Source organism: Hippopotamus amphibius, chromosome 5 (genome assembly GCF_030028045.1).
Source record: "Hippopotamus amphibius kiboko isolate mHipAmp2 chromosome 5, mHipAmp2.hap2, whole genome shotgun sequence".
In the NCBI taxonomy this organism is placed as follows: Eukaryota; Metazoa; Chordata; class Mammalia; order Artiodactyla; family Hippopotamidae; genus Hippopotamus; species Hippopotamus amphibius.
In genome coordinates, this window is record NC_080190.1 from 143,430,895 (window position 1) to 143,451,622 (window position 20,728).

The following is a 20,728-nucleotide window of genomic DNA, read 5'->3' on the forward strand; positions in this document are numbered from 1 at the left end:
CTTGCTTCACTAGTTTTTGTCTCTCTGTGGAAATTCATTTCTACAAAACCAGTGAGCCAGGGACCTTGTCACTGGCCACTGTCTCTGGTGGTCTAGTGTCTAGGATTCAGTGCTCTTAACTTACCAAGGCCTGACTTCAATCTCTGGCCTGGGAGGCAAAATCCTGCTTCAAGGCACTGCAGGCTGCGGCCACCAGAGAGCATAGTCTTTTGATTTCAAGTCCTTTTTCTTTATTAGTTCACCTACTCTCTTGACAGTATTGTATATCTTCATTCATCAGAGCATGAGTAAATATTTAAGGGTAAGGAAGTGGTGGGTTTATAAGTCCCAGAAAGGAATAGAGTTGTTGTTGTTGTTTGTTTGTTTTTAAAGAATGAGAAAAGTAGATTTGTGACATTAAAGAAACTACGACTTTATCAGATGTTATAAGCTTATACTTACGATGGTAGTTTATGATCCCCTCACTGAATGGTTCCTGCTCTAAGTGATGTTGATACAATTAGGTTATAACTGATCCCTTTGGTGAGCAAATTCAATCCAGGAACTGTGTTTTATATGGTAAAAGGAGAGCTTTCAGTGTAAGATCAATGTTGAGTAGAGGAAAGAATGCAGAGGAATAGTTAAGTCATATAATTCACTAGGAAAGTCTCGATTAGACTGAATGCCATAGGAAAAAGGAAGAAAAATGTAACTGGTCATTAAATATTTTGTAGAGATTTCTTTTGATATGCCTAATGAAAGCAAGCTGTGATTTTTACTTTTTTGCTTTTAGTACCTGATTTTTCTTTCATCTTTATTGAAAATTCTGTTGTTCTTAATTGAAATATCTTTAATATTTTTAAAGTTTAAGAATAGACAAAGTATACAAAATAATTGAGTTCTTAAAACTGAAATATTTTGATATCAAAAATAAAAACCAAAAATAAATATGGAGATTCTTTAGCATTATTCTTTAGTCTTTAGGATAATTGATGGAAAATCATTTAATCAAGTAACAAAATCAAGTAAAAAAAAATATCAAGTAGAAGTGTTAACCCCTGTTTACTCTGTGATGGGCACTATACTCAGTCCTTTATGTGCCTTTCATTTCTTCATTTTATTTACTCTAAAACCCTGTTTGGTGTGTACTCTTATTGTTTCCATTATTCTATGGAAAAAGAGATAAAGAAGGAGGAAAACCTAGGTCCATCTGATCCCCCAGAGCTTGCGATCATAACCACTATGCGTTTCTTTGTAAGTAGAGAGTCAGCTGTCATATTGCATGTGTTCTTGCATTGTAAAGGTCAATCTAATAATAATGGCCAGAATGGAAAATCTACTCTTGTTTCTTTTCTTTTCTTTTTTTTTTTTTCTATTCTCATGTCTTTCATTGCTTTCAACAAGTTTCATAGCTCTTTATAGACGTGGCTAATTCGTTTTAGTTGGCTAGAACAAGAACCTTTTAAAACCTAGGTTAGAAGTCTAAACTCTTTATGGGTCAGTTGGTTTAACTGCATTTTGTGGCCAGAACCTCTACATATAATTGATTGATCACAAGAGGAATTCGTCATAGCTCAGAGAATTCAGCACATATTTATAGCACCACCAGAGTTCACATTATGGTTACTGTTGTAGGAATTGTGTCGTAGAACTGAAAAAGCTGTAGCTGTTGTGTCAGTCTGAGGAAACGTGTGTTTTCATGGGCTTTTTATAATAATGTTTGTCTGTCAGGCGTGGCTTTCAAATTCAGCATTGTGCAAGAGACTGGTCTAGGCAATTATAGAAGATATAGAATTTTCCTTAGGAATTTAGAATGTAGGAAAGTTATTAAGTTTTAGTCACAAATAACTGCAACAATACCCACTATAAAGAATTACTGTAGAGGAGAGAGAAAAACTCAGTTTAGGGTCATTTAGAAAGATTGAAGTAGACATTCCTGAGCATACTGTTAGATATGCTTTTACAAATCTAATCTTCTATTTCTGGAGCTTATTTTTCTTATTGTCTTAGGTTTTGAAATGTACTTCATAGTCTTTTTCTTGCTCCCCCCACTTCTTTGTTCTGATACAGATTATATAGCATGAGTATGTTTGCTACCTTTGCTTAGAAGAAATTTTTCCAGCATTGCCATTAGGATGTAATGTTTGAGTTAAACTGATTTGAAGGGAAGAATTGCAACTACCATTTTCTTTGTAAACTGCAAGAAAGTTAGATTTTAGATGTTACCTTTGATGTTAGCAAAGCATGGTATGTTTTATATAGCATTTCTTTTATAAACGACTGTAATTCTATTTATTCAGTCAAATTCTGTCTATATGAAACAATCCATAAAATAAACATTATGTTGTATACTAGTAGTTAGTTGGATGTAGTAGTTAATAGGTTAAATTCATTCATGTGTATTTCACTGCAGTTTAATATATAAATCTCTTGGATTTTCAGCATGGAGTGGGGAAAGAAATCCCAATTACAGTTCTCTTTTCCATTTAAATTTCTCCAATTTTTGTTTTGTTTTGTTTTGGCTGTTTTTCTCAACTGTCAGTGGAATTATTGTCTTCCTGTCTCCATATTCAGGTAGTGTCAGTGGCTGAGTATCACCGCAGGATCGATGCTCTAAATACTGAAGAACTGCGCACACTCTGCAGACGTCTCCAGGTGCCCCCTTCAGTAGTTTAAAGCCCTCCAGAGATTGAATACTCCCTGTTTTAGTGTCTTTCGTCAGGGCAAATCTCTTTTTTTGAAGGATTTGTTTTGACTGCAGCACTAAAATACCCCATCAGAAAATTCCTTTCTGTATTAAAGAGTACAGTATTGCCTTGAAGAGCTGTGGGACTATCTTTTCTGGCATCTTTTCATTTGAAAAATATTCAGAGGAATTTTCTGTTATTTTAGAACTGTTCTCAGTTTTGTGTTTCTTAGATTGATGAGGAGTTTTCATTTAACATTGGAAGAATGTCTTCGGTTTGAGATTGAATCTTTACTAAACAGAATCTGAAAGATGTAGTACTATGGGAAAATGTTTAAAAATTTAATGGATAGCAAGGTTCTCTTCTTTAAGGCTATTTCAGTTGTATCAACCCTACATCAAATATCTTAATAAGGTGAATTGTTTTTGTCCTTGAGGTTTTCCTGGTTGGTATTAGAAATACTTTGGAATAGTATAGATTAGGCACCAGAACTAGATAAATTATTTAAAATTCTGTGAAATAATCTTTGTGATTTTTCAGAAATAAGAACTATATATTTGAACTTATTTTTCAGTTTTGTGTATTATTGTGTGTTTTCCTTTTCTTAATGAGATATGCTTTCATGGCTTTGCTAGAACTACTGAATTTTTTTCTTTTCTTTTAATGTTTCTCATGCTGCCTTGGATTTCTTTTAACCTTTCACATTATCAAAATAAGGGTAAAGCATGACGATGATGTGAAAGAATTAATATAGTTCTCATCAAAAAACAGTACAGTTCTAGAACATGTATTCATTGAAAATATATGTTTAGGTTTGGTAAGAAATCTGTTAAAGGAACAAAATAATTTAGCAAGATTTCATTTCTGCATGGAATCAGTCTTCGAGAATTACTGCATTTTAGTTATCTGCTCCAATAGAATTGTCTGTTTTCCAATTTAAAAGTTTCATAGATAATAGTTATGTTTCATATATTTTATTTTCTAATATTATTGCATTTTATATGTTAATATGAAAAAGTGCCACAGAATAAATTGTATAGGAATTTGTTTTGATTTCATCAACATTCTTATCATTTATATCAGTGAGTTCCTTTCCACCAAGCAAAAGCATACATTCTTTTTGATGCATCAGATTGTTCGAATTTAAAAAATAGGTTTGTGAATAAGTTAACTTTAAAATGTATTGTTTGGGTCAACTAGATAAAAATTCATGTTTAGAAAGTAAAAATGAAAAAGACATTTTGAAAAATAATGGTAACCTTTTCAGTGAAGCAGATAAATTCACGTACACATGCACATCAATGAAACATTATACTTTTTATTGTACTATTTTTTTAATTAAAATTTTGGCACCCAGAAAGTTTTCTTAATTATTTTTGGCAAATTTTATGTTTACCATGAAAAAAAGTCACTCAGATAGCACACATAAACAGCAAGCTTGATGGCTCACTTTAGCCCTTCAACAGAAAAATTAAAGTTTGCATGCAGCTTATCTCTTTTTACACAGAAATATGGTGTTTATCATTCAGTACCTGTCCTTCCTCATGTAGTAGATGAGAAAAATGTCTGCTTATTAAAAAATCTTTTTCTGCACTGAACATGCCATGGAGCATCTTTTGCCTACTGAAATCCTAAATTGAAGCTTTAGCCACCGTTTTTAAAGTATAAGGTTTTATTTCTCTCAGAAGGGTAAACTTTTTGAAGGTTTGTTGCCATTTTATGTTAATATGTTGCTGCTATTTACTTCTTTAGATTGCTACAAGGGAAGATATAAATTCAAAGCAGGTTACTCCAGTGAAAGCAGACCTGGAATCTGAATCTTTTCGACCAAACCTAAGTGATCCCAGTGAACTCTTGCTGCCAGATCAAATTGAAAAGGTATGAAATACCCACATGTGCATTTCTGAGCACGTGCCATGAGGGTAAAATAGACTCTTTTCAGATGTTTTGAAAACTGAAGAAGCAGGGCTATTGTTCCTAGTCTTACTCTTCTATGAAGAAAAAGTAAACAAAATACAGCAACTAGTGTAATAGAAGGTATTAGGAGATTTGGCTAAGCAGACATTAAAATAAATAACAGTAGCAATTAGGTGAGACCGTATATAGTAGCCAGTATTTAATTTCTTATTGTTTGATAGTTACTTGCTTTATATAGGTTATCTAATGTAGTTGTTGCAGCCCCTGTAGGAGTTCCATGCTCTTATTGTCACATTTTGTAAGTGAAGAAACTTGGGCACAGAGAGGTTGAGTAAATATTCAAACTCATACAGCTATAACATATTGAAGCTTGATTTCTAATTATGAAAGTCTGCCTCTGGATTTGAGAGGTTATTAATAATCAAGTTATTAAGTTAATTAAGTAATTTGACAAATCAACAGTTTGTTAAATGTTTTTGTTAATTTGATAGAGATGCAGACAATAAGTAATCCATGTTTCTTGCCTCTATTCTAATTTGCATATTGTTTGGTATGATTCTTTCCTAATGAACAATTAGTATTTCATACTGAGAAATGTACAATTATTCTTCAAGAATCTCAGTAGCTTTGACAATGATAAATACTTTCTACTGTTATTTTTGTAGCCTGCATTTTATAAAATACCATTAAATTCCAACTGGCATTAGTATTCTACAAACTGACAATAAGCAACAGTTGAGTATGTGTTAATTTATTTTTCAAAGCTTACCAAACATCTTCCACCAAGAACCATTGGCTATCCATGGACTCTTGTTTATGGTACTGGGAAGCATGGCACAAGCTTGAAGACCCTTTATCGAACAATGACAGGTTTAGACACTCCAGTGCTGATGGTGATTAAAGACAGTGATGGGCAGGTATGAAAAGTGACAACACAGATACCTTACATTTTAAGAGATGGTAGTAATGGTAACTTTAGCATATTCTTTTGATAAAAATTATTTTCATTAGTACATTTTATTAAATTTAACAGGTAACTATTGAGTGCTTTTGATATGCAAGGCAGTGCTGCGTCCTACAGAGGGATAGATATGAGCATGAATAATTAAAGAGTTCCTGCCTTCAAAGGAATTATAATCTGGTAGAAAAGAATATTAGAGTATGTGAATATCTCTAATACCAACAAAATATGCCTAGTATAGTGAAAACCTAAAAAAGTTAAAAGGGGTGTTTGGATTGTTCATTTCTATCTGGAGGATATAAGAATGCGGTTCAGGGAAGTAGTGGAAATTGACAGTCTTGAGATGTGGATAGAGTTTTGAAAGTTAAAGCTAATTGTGTGAGGATGAGACCAAGAACAAAGTCACAGATAAGCAAGAGAACCATTGGTTATTCCTGAAACAGCAGGTTCATAAATGGTCAAAACAAATCTTTGGTATTGTCAGACCTAGTAGCTTCCTTTAGGGAGGTGAAGGAGGTGGTTTAGAGGAGGCACAAGGAGAGTTTCTGGAGTGCTGGTAATGTCTTGTTTCTTGGTCTGAGTGAAGGTTAAATGGGACTTTGCTTTGTGATGATTCCAAGTTGAGCTGTATAATTACATTTTATATATATGTACATGCACACCTTACAATAAGAAAAGTCTGTTTTAAAAATTGAGAGTATGAAAATAGAATATCAAGAGAGATAGTGACTGTAGAGATCATCAAATTCTACATTCCCATTTTGTGATCTGGAACCTTAGACCCAGAGCATTGAAATGACTTGTCCAGGCCTCTTATTCATTCATTTATTCTTTTTTTAGGGTATGTACTGTGTGTCATGTACTGTGTAAAGCTAAGGCATTACAGGACCAAACAATTCAGGCATAAGTTTTGTCCTTATGGAATTTGCTATCTAATGAAGAAAAAACTAGTATACTTTTTTAGTAGTAGAATGTTTACCTATACTGACGCTTTCTTAAGTGCTACAGTACCACAACAGCATGTTATCCTTATTGTATGTACATTGTCATGCTGAAATGTGTCCACCACTTTAGACTGTCTTTTTTAATTGTTATAATAAACATCTTTTTAGATTTCAAAACTAGGGGAAAATCTGGGTTTTTTCCACTGAGAAACTGATATGCTTTGTACCTGACAATAATATGAACTGTGTGACAACTGATCCTGTTTCACTTTCTAAGTACAAGTAGACAAAACTATGCTAGATTTCATTTTTTTTATTTTACTTAAACATATATAATGGGATAATGCTTACTGAAACAAATTAATAATCATGTCATTGAAAGTGCCTTTTTCATCCTTAGGTTTTTGGTGCATTAGCATCTGAGCCATTTAAAGTGAGTGATGGCTTTTATGGTACTGGAGAGACCTTTGTTTTTACATTCTGTCCAGAATTTGAGGTAAGGACAGTTATTCCAGTTATATACAGTTTGTGAAGAGATGGCATCATGAACAGAACATTCACTTTGGACTCCTGCATGCTTGCATTTGACCCTCAGTCTCTGCCTTTTACTAACTGATAACTTAGCACTTTTTTGACCATTGTGAGCTTCAACTTTCCTTTGGATAGAATGGGGATCATAAAATGTAACAGGTTGTTTAAAACTTAAATGAGAATCATATATGTGTACCACTTGGCATAGTACCAGAAACACATCCTGGGCTCAGTAAGGAGTGTACGTGATTATTACTGTTTTATGAACTGTCATTGTAAAATTTCTAGAAACTTTTAATGACTAAGTAAGTTTAATGATGTCAGTCTTGAAAACTTAAAGAATGAATTATTTGGGTTTAAATCAAAAGTGATTACCTGATTTTTCTTTATTGTGACGTGACTAAAATTAGATACATTCTAATGCCAATAAGATCTAAAATTTAAAGGTATACATGAATTTTAGTGAATGCGTAACTCTTTTTTAAAGCATTAAAGCATCTCAGCTTCTCCGGTACAGTCAGGTTCAGCATGTCAAACAGTTCCTAAAGATGAAATTATAATCTTGAAAACAGGAATCAACACAGTTGTTTTAAAAAAAGGAAAAAAAACAGTTGTCTTTAGGAACAGTTTTTTTTTTTTTTTTTTTTCAAGAGGGTATTAAATTGTTTATTGATTACACATGATAATGGATGATACACAAGCTTCATTCCCATCTGTAACTTTATCTGGTACCATAATTCAATTTAGATATATTGCATAGGATGTGCCAACAATCATAATATTAATAACCAAAAAAATTCCGTGACTTTGCTTGGGTGACCCTTTTAAAGATGAACTCCAGGTCACAACACAGTAACTGTCAGTTCAACTACACCACGGTTTCTGAAGACAATAGTTTCTCCACCAAAGCAGGTTATAAATAAATTTCAAATGGAACCTGGCATCACCCTGAAGGAATTCTAACTTCACACTGTTGGGGTAATTTACCAAAATGGCTTCAGAGTAGACTAACTTTACACAGCATGTTTAAAAAAAGACACATTTATTCAGCCTCATGATCAGACTATTACATTTAGCAATCAACAGCATGGGTGCAAAAAAAAAAAATCTACATTAAAACCCTTTGTTGGAATGCTTTACACTTTCCACAGAACAGAAACTAGAATAACCTGTTATACAATTAGTCACAAATACAGTCCTCGAGTTTTTTTTGCCCATACACATGAGTATTGTCTAAAACATGTCTTCTTTGTAGCAGCTAGGCCCTGCCACCACTGTGCTTGGCTGAGTTCACAAATCTGTTGTAACCTGTAGCTTCCCTGTCACTTCTCTGGCTCTCCTCTCCTGCTAAGCTTTGTTTCCTGGCAGTAATTAAAACCTTCTGCCACTGCCATAGCTACTGCTGCTGCTGGAACCGCCATAGCCACCTTGGTTTCATGGTTTGGCAAAATATTGGCCTCCACCGCCATAGGGGCCAGAACTTCTGCCTCCAAAGTTCCCTGCATTCATGGGTCCAAAATTTGAAGATTGATTGTTGTAATTGCCAAAATCATTGTAGCTTCCATCACCTCCAAAATTGCTTCCATCATTACCAAATCCATTATAGCCATCCCACTGCCACCATATCCGCCACCACCGTGGCTGCCACCAAAGCCACCTCGACCACTGAAGTTTCCTCCATGACCAAAGTTGTCATTCCCACCAAGACCACCTCCACGACCACCACCAAAGTTTCCAGAACCACTTCGACCTCTCTGACTCGATGAAGCACTAGCCATCTCTTGCTTAGATAGGGCTTTCCTTACTTCACAGTTGTGGCCATTCACAGTGTGGTATTTCTGAATGACAGTCTTGTCTACAGAGTCATGGTCATCAAAGGTTACGAAAGCAAAACCTCTCTTTTTGCCACTGCCTCGGTCAGTCATGATTTCAATCACTTCAATTTTCCCATACTGTTCAAAATAATCTCTTAAGTGATGTTCCTCAGTGTCTTCTTTAATGCCACCGACAAAAATCTTTTTCACAGTTAAGAGGGCACCAGGTCTTTGAGAATCTTCTCTTGAGACGGCCCTCTTTGGTTCCACAACTCTTCTATCCGCCTTGTGTGGCCTTGCATTCATGGCCGCATCCACCTCCTCCACAGTGGCATAGGTGACAAACCTGAAGCCTCTGGAGCGCTTCGTGTTTGGATCCCTCATTACCACACAGTCTGTGAGCGTTCCTCATTGCTCAAAATGGCTCCTCAGACTCTCATCGGTTGTTTCAAAGCTCAAACCTCCGATGAAGAGCTTCCGCAGCTGTTCGGGCTCTTTGGGAGACTCTGACTTGGACATGACGGCAGTGGAGGGGGGAGACATCAACAATGCTTACTCGGCGGTGTCCATGGGCAGAAAAAGAGAAACAGTTTTTATAATGAACAAAATAGTATTTGATAACATAATAGGAACGAACTCTCTTAACGAATTTGAGTTTAAGTGGCTCACCAGATTAACCAGTACTTTCCATTCCTTTCATAAAACATATCAACTGATGCCTACAGCTACCTGAAGGCTTGCAGTTGTTAACAAATTTCTGAAGTTTCATTTGTACTTGTTTTCAATCCTTTTTTATGATGCTGTTTCTACCTGATAACTAATAATGTAGTTAAATGTTATATATCTATGAAGAAATGAGTGTTAGTTTATTTTATTGAAAACTGTAAAGAATACTTTGCAAATTTTTTATAAACGTGAGGTGCTAGAAATTGATACTGTATTAGGTTTAAGTAGAACTTCAATGAAAGGTTAAAAATACTTAAGAATATTAACATCTGAAAGTTTTACCCTTGAATTTCTCAAGTGTTTTTATGTTCACTGCTCTTTAAAGAAATTGAAACTGGAAATCATAAACATGTTATAGGAATATATGAGAATAATGATAGGCCAAAGAAAAGACCTTGGCCCTATATCAAAATGTTAAAATATTATCAAATTAATGTACATTTATATTTGATAAAGTAAAAGTTAGTAACATCTACTCAGTTTTTAACTGATTTCCTCTTTAACTTTTCTCATTAACCATTGAACTCTTGTAGTCAGAAAAGGGAAGCTCACATAAGTAGTGATCATTTTCATCTATATATTTAAAGCTTTTTTTCATTTTTGTAGGTCTTTAAGTGGACAGGAGATAATATGTTTTTTATCAAAGGAGACATGGATTCACTAGCTTTTGGTGGTGGAGGGTAAGTCTCTTGAACATTTAACCATGAATTGTAAAGAAACTTTAATAATTTGTCATATTTATAAATCAGCTTTCTTTGGAAAGTTTTGACATTAGAATCCTAATTTATATATTATGATTAAGAAAGTATAATATTTGCAAGAAGGTGCTTAAGTATAGTATTTGAAACTCTTGGTAGAATATTTGTTTACTAGTCTCAAAATGCTGTTTAGTTAATTCCTTTTTGATTGAAACCCATCTTTTTTAGAGTATAGTGACTCCTTGATATTTGAAAGAGAAATATGCTAATCCCTTAGAACTTCTCAAAGTTTTTAAAAAACTATGGTGATATTGTTCTTTCTCTCAATTTTTGATAAAGGTCTAAAATTTTTCATGTTATTCTACCTTAGAGACTATTTGGATTGATATTTTAGACAATAGAAATTTGTTTTCCTGTTAAAAATGTTAGTGACCCCCTCTCCCCGAAGTTTTCAGGGCTTGTTTTCTTACTTTGTTTTTAATGGTATGAGTAATCAGCAGTTTAATTTGATTCTTTTGGCATAGCAAGCACTATGAGAAACTTTTTTTTATTCTGGTATTACAACTTCATTTAGTCTTCATGGTGTTTTTGGAGGTAGCTCGCTCTACGGCCTCCTAGCCTAGACTTCTCCACCAGCCCTTAGCAAACATGGCCTTCATGTTGTTTGTTTTTCATTTGTTATTTCTCTCTTTGTTATTTCTCTTCATTTGTTATTTCTCTCTATCCTTCGGGATTAGAATAATGTATGCTAAATAATTCCCAAACTTATAGAAGTGTTATTTGTTTCCCATGTTTGAGGATATAAAATAATTCATTCAGATCACAGAATCTTGTTAGCCTGAATATTCATCATCCTGAGTGATCCTAACAAATTCTCTTACAACTTCTCTGTAGATAGGTATTTGCAAGACATGATTTTAGTGATTAAAAATTAACCGTGGTTTTTATACCCTTCTCTGAAGGACATAATCAGGTAACTAAAAACCATGTTGTTTTTAGTTGTTGGAATCAGCTTATAATGTTTATATGTTACAATTACACCTTTTTTGGTGAGGAGAAGGCAGTCATTCAGCCCTACTCCAAATGGTAGTCTTACATGTGATTCAGTTAGCTCTCCAAGAAAGCCTCACAAGCAAATAGCTTATAATTTCAAGCTGTTAAGGGTGCCTTCAGTCTTTGAAAGTAACATATACAGTATCATTAGATATCTGCTGAAACTTGGTTTTAATGATGCAACATAATGCCAGCAAGCTAAACTAACCATTGGGTCATATGATAACAAATTAAGACAAGTTTACAGTCTTTGAACAGTCTCAGAAAAGGGAAGCTATAAGGACTGGATATTTTAGAATTCCAAACAGGAGCCCCAGAGAAATCAAAATCATGTGATGGATTGAATGCGGGCTTTGGAGTCAGATAGACCTGATTCAAATTCCAGCTTCAACATAAATTACATGTGGGACCTTGAATAACTCAGGATTTCCTCAGCTGTGAATTGGAGATTGAACTCAACATTAACCACACATTTTATTTTAGATCATATGTCTCTAAGAAACTCATGTTAAATATATTAGAACTGAACAGCAAAGAGAAATTCATAATACCAAGTAAAGAATAACAGTAATACCTGCCTCAAAAGCTCATTCTATATGAAGCTAATTTTAGAGGGTTCACTTTATTCCTTGATCTGTATGTTAAGTGATTTTATAATGGGATATGAACAAAAACAAAGTTGCCTTGTACCAGCGTGGAAAGGAGTAGGGAATGGTTTGGAAAAAATAATGATTTTAGAGTTGTTGAATATTGAAATATCTCATTAAATTAATATTTTACAACCTCTGCAATTATTCTTTTATAACTTAGGGCATAATTTTGTTAGAACTGTTTTCTTCTATGTATTACAGGGGAGAGTTTGCCCTGTGGCTTGATGGAGATCTCTACCATGGAAGAAGCCATTCTTGTAAAACATTTGGAAATCGTACACTTTCTAAGAAGGAAGATTTCTTTATCCAGGACATTGAAATCTGGGCTTTTGAATGAATATAATGCTCTCTGTCTTAGCAGGATAATGGCTCAAACCTGACATGGACAAACAAGCATTGTTTGGAAAGTTCAAGAAGCAATACAATGTAACATGTAACTCATGCTTTAAAATTAGTTTGTATCACCATTTATTACAGCTATAATTTTGGAATTTATTTTTAAAATCATGTTTCTGTCCCTTTAGGTCTTTAGGTTTAGACCATGGCGTGGGTCCACGCAGTATAACAGCTTAGGTTTTGTCAGAATTTTGGTAGCATTTTGATCGTAGTGACCACCTCATCTATAATCCATGTTTTCTCAGTCTCCTAATAGGATGGTGCTCTTCTGTTGAGCTTATTTTGGTTTATTATTCTTTAAACTATATTGATTGTTTTACTAGAGTAGTCTAACCTGGGCTATTGAGGGAATGAAGACTAGATACTGCTGTATCCATGAGGTTGGCACAGGTGACTTTTGGACATGCTCAACTTAGTTATTCTTAGGAAGGAAAAAACACATGCCAAAACAATGCATTCTTCATAGACTACTGAGTTCTAGTTTTAAGTCACACTACAACATTCTCTTTATTAATTTTGACTGTATTCTCAATTTCATTTTAGTAAAAATGAAATTTGAGGAGAATTCTGACTGTAATAGACCACAATACACATGATCTGCAGGTTTGGGCATATGTTTTCATCATTGAATTATCTGATAAAGAGTTATAAAATGACAAAGGAGAATGAGAACTTGATGATTCTACTGGATTTAATATATCAAACAAGAAAATATACTATTTACATATTTTTAGCTTAGCAGGGCATTATCATAACTACAAAAACTATGAAACAGATGCATATTTCATCAACATTGTGTCAGGTATACTGTTTTATAGTTCCATTGTTTTAGCCTTGTTGCACATGAACTTCCAAAATATAGGTTCCTGTTCAAAAGGAAAAAAAAAAGTTGTGATTTTCTTTTTGAGTGGTATATGTTATTAATTACCATTAGCATTTGCTGTTATAAAAGGGCAGTGATTATAGTAGAATATTGTAACTCAGTAGACTTGTTGAATATGCAAACTTACTGTCAAGTGACCTCAAAAAAAAAAAAAAGAAAAGGTAGAATATATCAGTAGCTCTTATCCTCTTTTGTAGGAAACCAGTAATAAGCCATTGTGGCAATAATTCATCAGTTAATTTCAAAGCTTCATGTTATGCAAAAAAAAAAAATCCTGCTGTTATACATGTGACAGTGACCTTGTGCTGAAATTTCAGCTATTCCAGATAAACATTGTATATTATCTTGTAAATTAATGTTTAAAAGTAGTTTTGTTCTTAGAGAAAGTGTTGATTGCCAGGTTGCTTATAGCACTTTAAATTATTCTAAAAATGAAATTATAAGCCAAATATGTTGGCTTCAGTAGTTTTAGTTGTATAGTACTTGAATATATTTAGATCTTTTGAAAGTTTAGATAATTATCTAAAGAAAGCATAATGCTAATGAAAGAGAAAATCTGATATTCTATTTAATATGCTATTGCCGAATATGAATAGAAATGCAGGGCATCGTTTCCTTGTTCATGTAAAGCTCTCGTTAAAAGTTACTAACAGTGTATAGATTAAATGTTTACAATGTAGGGAACTGTAAATAAATATATCAGCTTTTTCCCCCTTTGGTCTTCCACAGCAGTATTATTGTCTTTGTGGAGTTGACTAATCATAAAAAAAAATCCTGTCAATTACAGTAAGGTCATGGTGGTATATACCAAATAAAATTAAATACGTAAATATAAATTTGAGTTTGGATTTATTGAATAATCAAGTTATTTTTATATTTAAGAAGTCTTTGATTAAATGTACTACTATCTTTTATATGTGAAAAATGGTTCTAGGAACTGTGGTGATGGTGGTGGTGGTTGCATGATGGTGGTGGTGGTATGATGGTGGTGGTGGTAACAGTAATAATGATGGAAGGATGCATTCAAGTAGAAGGAACACCACAGTTTAAAAAAATGGGGATGTAAGCAGGTACTTGACACATGAGGAAGTGCAAGTCATTTATTATTTTTAAATTATGTCCCGGCTTCTTTTAGTGAGGAGTGCATAGTGAGGTAAGACTAATTTCATAAACAGCTTTGTTGTGCAGTGTCAAGAAATTTAGATTTTTTTAATCTCATCGGAGCAATTAAGAAGATTTGAATGACATGATCAGATTTCTGCTTTAGAAAGATGTCTGTGAAAAATAGATTAGTAGAGATGAAAACTAGAGACAAGGAGACTAATAAATAAGCCTGTTGAAAAGTTCAGAGAAAAGGTGATGAGACCTGAATAAGAATAGTAGCAATAGTGATAAGAAAGGAGATGTGGATTTGAAAGAGATTTAGGAATTAGGATTAACAAGATATGGTTATTAATTGGATGTCAGGAAGAGTTAAGGGTAGCTCTCAGGTTTTTTACTAAGGAACGGGGTATATTATTCATTGAGATGGGTGATGTACAAAGAGTAGAAACAAACAGCAGATAAGGAAGTTAGGTTAGTTGTGGACCTTATTATAGTATAATATGAGAAACTAGAGAATAGATTGGGGGCAGGGGGATTTAATATTCTGTTCTGATAAAATTTTTTAAAATCAACAACATATAGATAGATGTTGAAGCCATAACCTGTGGATGAGATGCTCTTGGAGGTATAGACTGAATGAAAAAAGAATTCTTGAGATACGAGGGTGAGTCAAAAATTATCTGCACTCTGGCTGTAGAATTTATTTTAATTAACTTTTAGAAAAGATGAATACATCATTTTTTGACATAATCTCCTTGCTTTTCAATACATTTTGTCCATCTGTCAACAAGCTTTCGTATTCCCTAATTAAAAAATGTCTTAGGCTGAGCTGTGAGCCACGAATGCACCGCTGTGTTCACGTCTTCATGTGGACAGGCTTCTGGCTCCTTCTTGATGGCTAACACTTCTGCAACCTCCCTGAACTTCTCTATCCATTCCTACACACTTCTTCGTGACAAAACACCTTCTCCATACTGCAAACAAAGTCTTCAATAAATAATGGCACCAGGTACACCCTCAGACCACAGAAAACAAATCACTGCACGCTGCCCTTCTTTTGTGCAAATCACAAGTGGGGCATCCATTTTTTGCTTGCACCACAGTTACAAATGAACTGATGTAACACGTTCACAGCTGCACAGCAATGACTGGGGAGACAGTAGCCTTGAACAGAAAGCTCTGGTAAGACAGTGCGGCCAACAGAAGTTTTAATATAACCAAAGAACAAACAATTTTTGACTCACCCTTTTAGATTTTGGGGAATAGTAATATTAAGTGATGGGCAGAAGAAGAGGCTCTAAGCTTCCATCTCAAGCAGCTAGAAGAAAAACAAATTTAACCTAATGAACATAGAAGGTAGAACAAAATATAGATGTGACCAAAAATCAGTGAAGTTTAAAGCAAGCATACAAAACAGGAAATCTGAGAATAATAAAATTGTAAACCTCTAGCAAGATTAACAAAAAGACAAATCACCATTAAGAATTTAAGGGAAGCCATTGAACCTTAAAGTGATAGGATACTGTGAAGAACTTTGCATCAATAAACTTGACAATGTAGATGAAATGAAAAAATGTTTTGGAAAACAATTTATTAAAACTGACGCAAGAAGAAATACAATTTTTGTATTAAAGAAATTGAATCTCTTAATTAAAAAAAAAATCCTTCCCACAAAAAACTCAAGTTTGTATACTTCCACTGGGTAATTCTGTTAAGTATTTAAGGAAAAATAAAGTGTCCGTCTTACATGAACTCTTCCAGGGTACTGAGAAAAGGGAGAGCTTCTGTTATTGAGGCTAGCATCACCTTGATACCAAAACCTTACAGTCCTTACCAAAAACAATTACAGAACAGTCTTGTATGAATATAGAAACAAAATTCTGCATAAAATATTCACAAATCAAATTTAGCAATGTATAAAAGAATAATATATTACAACCAAATTGGGCTTATTCCAGGAAAGCAAGAGTAGTTACCTTTTTTAAATTGGTATTATTTTCCACACCTAGGGGGAAAAATTTGTGATCATCTCTATAGAAGCAGAGGAAGCATTTGATCAATTTCAGTGCCTGTTTATGATAAAAACCCATAGCAAGTTAGGAAAGAAGGGATCTTCCCCAATCTGATAAAAAAATTATCCTTGAAAAATGTACAGGCAGCATCATCTTTAGTGATGAATTATTGAAAGTTTCCTCCCAGAAATAGGAAACCTAACTGATAACTGCTTTCACCACTTCTATTTAACATTATCCTGGAAGTTCCAACCAGCTCAAAAAAGCAAGAAACAGAAAAGGCATAAGGATTGGGAAGGAAAGACTTTAAATGTCATTTGTATGTGACATAATTTTAGACATAGAAAATTCCTAAAAGATCAAACTATTGAAATTAGTTGATTTAGCAAGGTCACTAAAGACAAATTCAATATTGAAAAAAGAATAAAAATCTTTCTTTTTACTCTTTCTAAACCAACAATTAGAAAATGAAGCTTAAAATACCATCATTTTGTAATACCATTGAAAAATCAGATATATACAAAAAGATAAAGACATAAGTAGGAAGGATATACCATGCTCATGATCTGAAGGCAGAATTGAAAGATGTCAGTTCTCTAAAATCAACCTGTACTGTCAGTGAAAATCTCAGCCAGGTTTATTTGTGGAAATTAAGCTGTTCTATAATTTATATGGAAATGTAAAGGCAAAGAATAGCTAAGGCAACAATGAAGAATGACACAGTGCTCTTAAATACTAGATAATCATGATCTATTAAAAAGGTGGTTAAAACAATGTGGTATTGGTCAAAGGATATACAAAAGAATGGATTAGAGTCAGGAGTCTAGAAACAGACTGATTTTTTAAAAAGATGACACTGCTCCTCAAGTGGAGAGGATGGTCTTTTCAATAAGTGGTGCTGGATTAATTGGATATCAGTATGGAACAAAAAATCTTGACCCATCTCACATCACATACAAAAATTAATTACAGATTATAGATCTAAATGTTAGGTAAAACAATAATGCTTTTAGTTTGAAAAATATAGGAGATATAGGAGAATATCGTCATGACTTTAGGATACACATACATTGGACAGAAAAGCACTAACTATAAAGGGAAAAAAAGATTATATGACATTAAAATTTTAAGAGCTTTTCATCAAAGATATTAAAAACGAGAAGGCAACCAACAGAGTAGAAAGTTTTTGTAATACACAGATATAATGAAGGCCTCATATACACAATATACAAGTGACTACAAATCAAAAAAAAAAAAACAGAAGAAAAAGCAGAAGACTTTGGCAATTTTTACAAGTATTAAAATAAGCAGTAAAAGCTTTTTTAGAAAGGAATGTGAAGTGGAATAACTTCGGAAAACATTTTTTGGCACTATTCTACTAAAGGTAACTTTGGTATGTACCCAACAGTAATGTGTATATTTGTTTATCAAAATATCTATACTAGAATGTTTACAGAAGAACTATTTCTTTCTCCTCTCCCGACCATCTCCCCGCTCCCTCCATACACTCACCTACTCACTTATTTTAGGGTCTAATTTGCTGCTTCCTCCGCCTTGTTCCCAGGAGTAAGCAAGCCTTTGGGCGCTCTTCACTAGCAGAGTCTCAGTCTCGGTTCTTGCAGCCCCCTGGTAAGCCACACTAGTTTTCAAACCAGCTAAAGGGACTCGTCTTCCTAACGTCGGGCTCCAGGTCTGGGGGTACCCAATATGTGTCTCAAGCCCCTCGCTGCCCAGGCAGGATACCCAAGCCTGTGATAACCCCCTCCTCTCTCTGTTCCTTGCTCAGGGCCCAGGACCCAACCTGACAGCTTCTCCCTTCCTGCCTGGCTCTGTGTGCATCTTTCTTTAGAGGCTTGGTTGTAGAATAATAGCCTTTCGACCAGTCTCCAGTTTGTTTTCAGCGAGAGTTGCTCCACGTGAAGTTTAATTTTGATGTATTCCTGGGGTGAGGTGAGTTCAGCATCCTCCTAGTCTGCCATCTTGATCTTCTGTCCTTTTCCCTATTTTTAGAGCTGCATCCATATGAATGTACCATGCCTTTTTTTCAGCCATTTTCCTATATGTATTAGGTTATTGCATTATTTTACAATTAAAAAATAGTACACAATATGTTATGCATATGTATTTTCATTTTGTTTGAGTTGTATCTTCAAGGGAAATTTTAGAATTGGGATTTCTTGATCAAAAAGTAAATGCAGTGTGATTTTGTTACATACAGGGATGCCCCCAAATCTGAAAACACAATGCCATGAGACAATCGTTGGGATGGTCGTGAGTAAACTACAGCATTCTGAAAACCTCTAGGCTAAGAGGGTAGGTCATACAGCGCATTTGTAAATTAAATACTTCAGCAGACATTGTGTTCTTACTGTGTACTGAGAAACATCCTAGGTACTGGGAATGAAAATGCATATTCTGGGAGGCATCTGCATTAAGAGGCTACTTTAACATGGGCCAGATGGTTCCCTGCTTCTATAATCCCTGAAAATAGTGACTTAATAAAGTACAGAGATACTTCCCGAGCATGAGTTTCCATTGAAACAAAATTCTACTTTGCACAGAATTATTCCTATATCATGTGAGAAACAGTAACTGATACATCTGTTGGTAGTATTAGAGAAAAAAAAAGAAGGAACTTGAGTCTGGGAAAGGAAAGTAAAAGCAGAAGTAAAAATATAGGTGCAGCCTCATTTTCCAACACAGTGTGGGAGAGGGAGAAAATCCGAGTGCAGAATTTCCTGTTAATATAAGTGGGCAAAGTGATAAGAAGGTGAACTTGGGAATCAGGAAGTCATAAAACTTTGTTATAGAAATTAAAAGGCATCAAACATCTGGAGGTCCATACAGAAAAGGTTAAAAAAAAAATACATTTCAGTAGCCCCAAACTCTTTAAACATCTGATTGAAAGTTTGAAAAAGGAAAATCCTGAAAATTTGGAAACCAATTGTACACTACCCATTATTGGAAATTTATATTCGCCAGAGGTAAAAAGCTGTTGATAGTATATTTATGTATAATTATTTCATATGTTATTTTGGTGATTGAAAATATGAGGACTTTCATTAGCATGTTTGCCATCTGAGTTGTACTTAACCTTTTCTGTCTAAAAGCCTTAAGTTTTTTAATTATGGATTTTTCCTATCATGGAGCTTTTTTAAGATAAAAATCTGTCACATGGGACTTCCAAGGTGGCGCAGGGGTTAAGAATCCACCTGCCAATGCAGGGGACATGGGTTCGAGCCCTGCTCTGGGAAGATTCCACGTGCCACGGAGCAACTAAGCCCGTGCGCCACAACTATTGAGCCTGTGCTCTACAGCCCGTGAGCCACAACTGTTGAGCCCATGAGCCACAACTATTGAAGCCCACGTGCCTGGGGCCCATGCTCCACAACAAAAGAAGCCACTACAATGAGGAGCCTGCGCACCACAATGAAGAGCAGCCCCTGCTTGCAGCAACTACAGAAAGCCCGTGTGCAGCAACGAAGACCCAACGCAGCCAATAAATAAATAAAATAAATTAATTAATTAAAAAAAAATCTGTCACATGGCAGGCATTTTCCTCTAAGAAAACTTTCTGATTTTACAGTCACACCTTATTCAGAATAGTGTTAGTGTAAGCTCTCTGGGAAGAAGACTTATAAATTCCATCCTCAAATTAAGACAAACTGAACTTCGCATAATCTGCACCAGTGCTTGCATAAACCATTATCGTCCAGAGTTGAAGATGAGGCCTTTGTCTGAAATATTGCACCAATTCTAGAAGTAACCTGAGTTGCACTCTATAATTTTGTGTTTCAAACACCAGAAGGTGGTATTGTGGACTATAACTTAGTATTAAAAGCACGAACATAAAACACAAGAGAGTATCTTTTATTCTTACGCCATGTTTTAAAATTTTGACATAGGTTTCACTGTTGTGATAAAAGTATACATCTTATATGAAATTCTACTTAGAGATATTAGTCATTAATTTGTAAGTTAATCTGTTATGGAAACAAAAATGTACAAACTTTCTTCTTTAAGAAGATATTGGAACTTTCAGTTTGAAAGAGAATCATACATGAAAACAAAGTCTTATGGATAGTTTAATCCATACATTGTATTAAACTTAACAACTATGAGTGTCTATTATTTTGAGATATTGTACTTTGACATTAATTTCTGTATCTAACACCAAAATGTCATAAAATTTAGTAACTTTCGTTGAATTCCATAAGAATTTTAATCTCACATTTTATTCAACTTGTTTTTAGAATTATATAAGACACATTGAGAAAAAGTGAGAAGTAACAGATTCATGCCAAGTAAGTTTCTCTGTCATCGTTAGACTATACGTTTTTAACTTTGAGAGGACTAATATTGCTGTTTTGGGA

General features: G+C 34.3%; 1 protein-coding gene across 11 annotated transcripts in view; it reads left to right on the plus strand.

The window, feature by feature from the left end:
• Positions 1-14,153, plus strand: part of OXR1 (oxidation resistance 1) — a 441,773-nt gene extending 427,620 nt beyond the window's left edge. For 8 of the 11 annotated variants that reach the window (XM_057734805.1, XM_057734803.1, XM_057734798.1 and 5 more), the window contains 6 exons: positions 2,554-2,634; positions 4,419-4,544; positions 5,348-5,500; positions 6,889-6,984; positions 10,166-10,239; positions 12,162-14,153. In XM_057734805.1, the coding sequence (XP_057590788.1) occupies positions 2,554-2,634; positions 4,419-4,544; positions 5,348-5,500; positions 6,889-6,984; positions 10,166-10,239; positions 12,162-12,297 (666 nt within the window). In that variant the 3' untranslated portion in view covers positions 12,298-14,153. The remainder of the gene's footprint in view (positions 1-2,553; positions 2,635-4,418; positions 4,545-5,347; positions 5,501-6,888; positions 6,985-10,165; positions 10,240-12,161) is intronic. The other 3 variants (XM_057734800.1, XM_057734801.1, XM_057734808.1) reach the window with 1 other exon arrangement.
• The last annotated feature ends 6,575 nt before the right edge of the window (positions 14,154-20,728 follow it).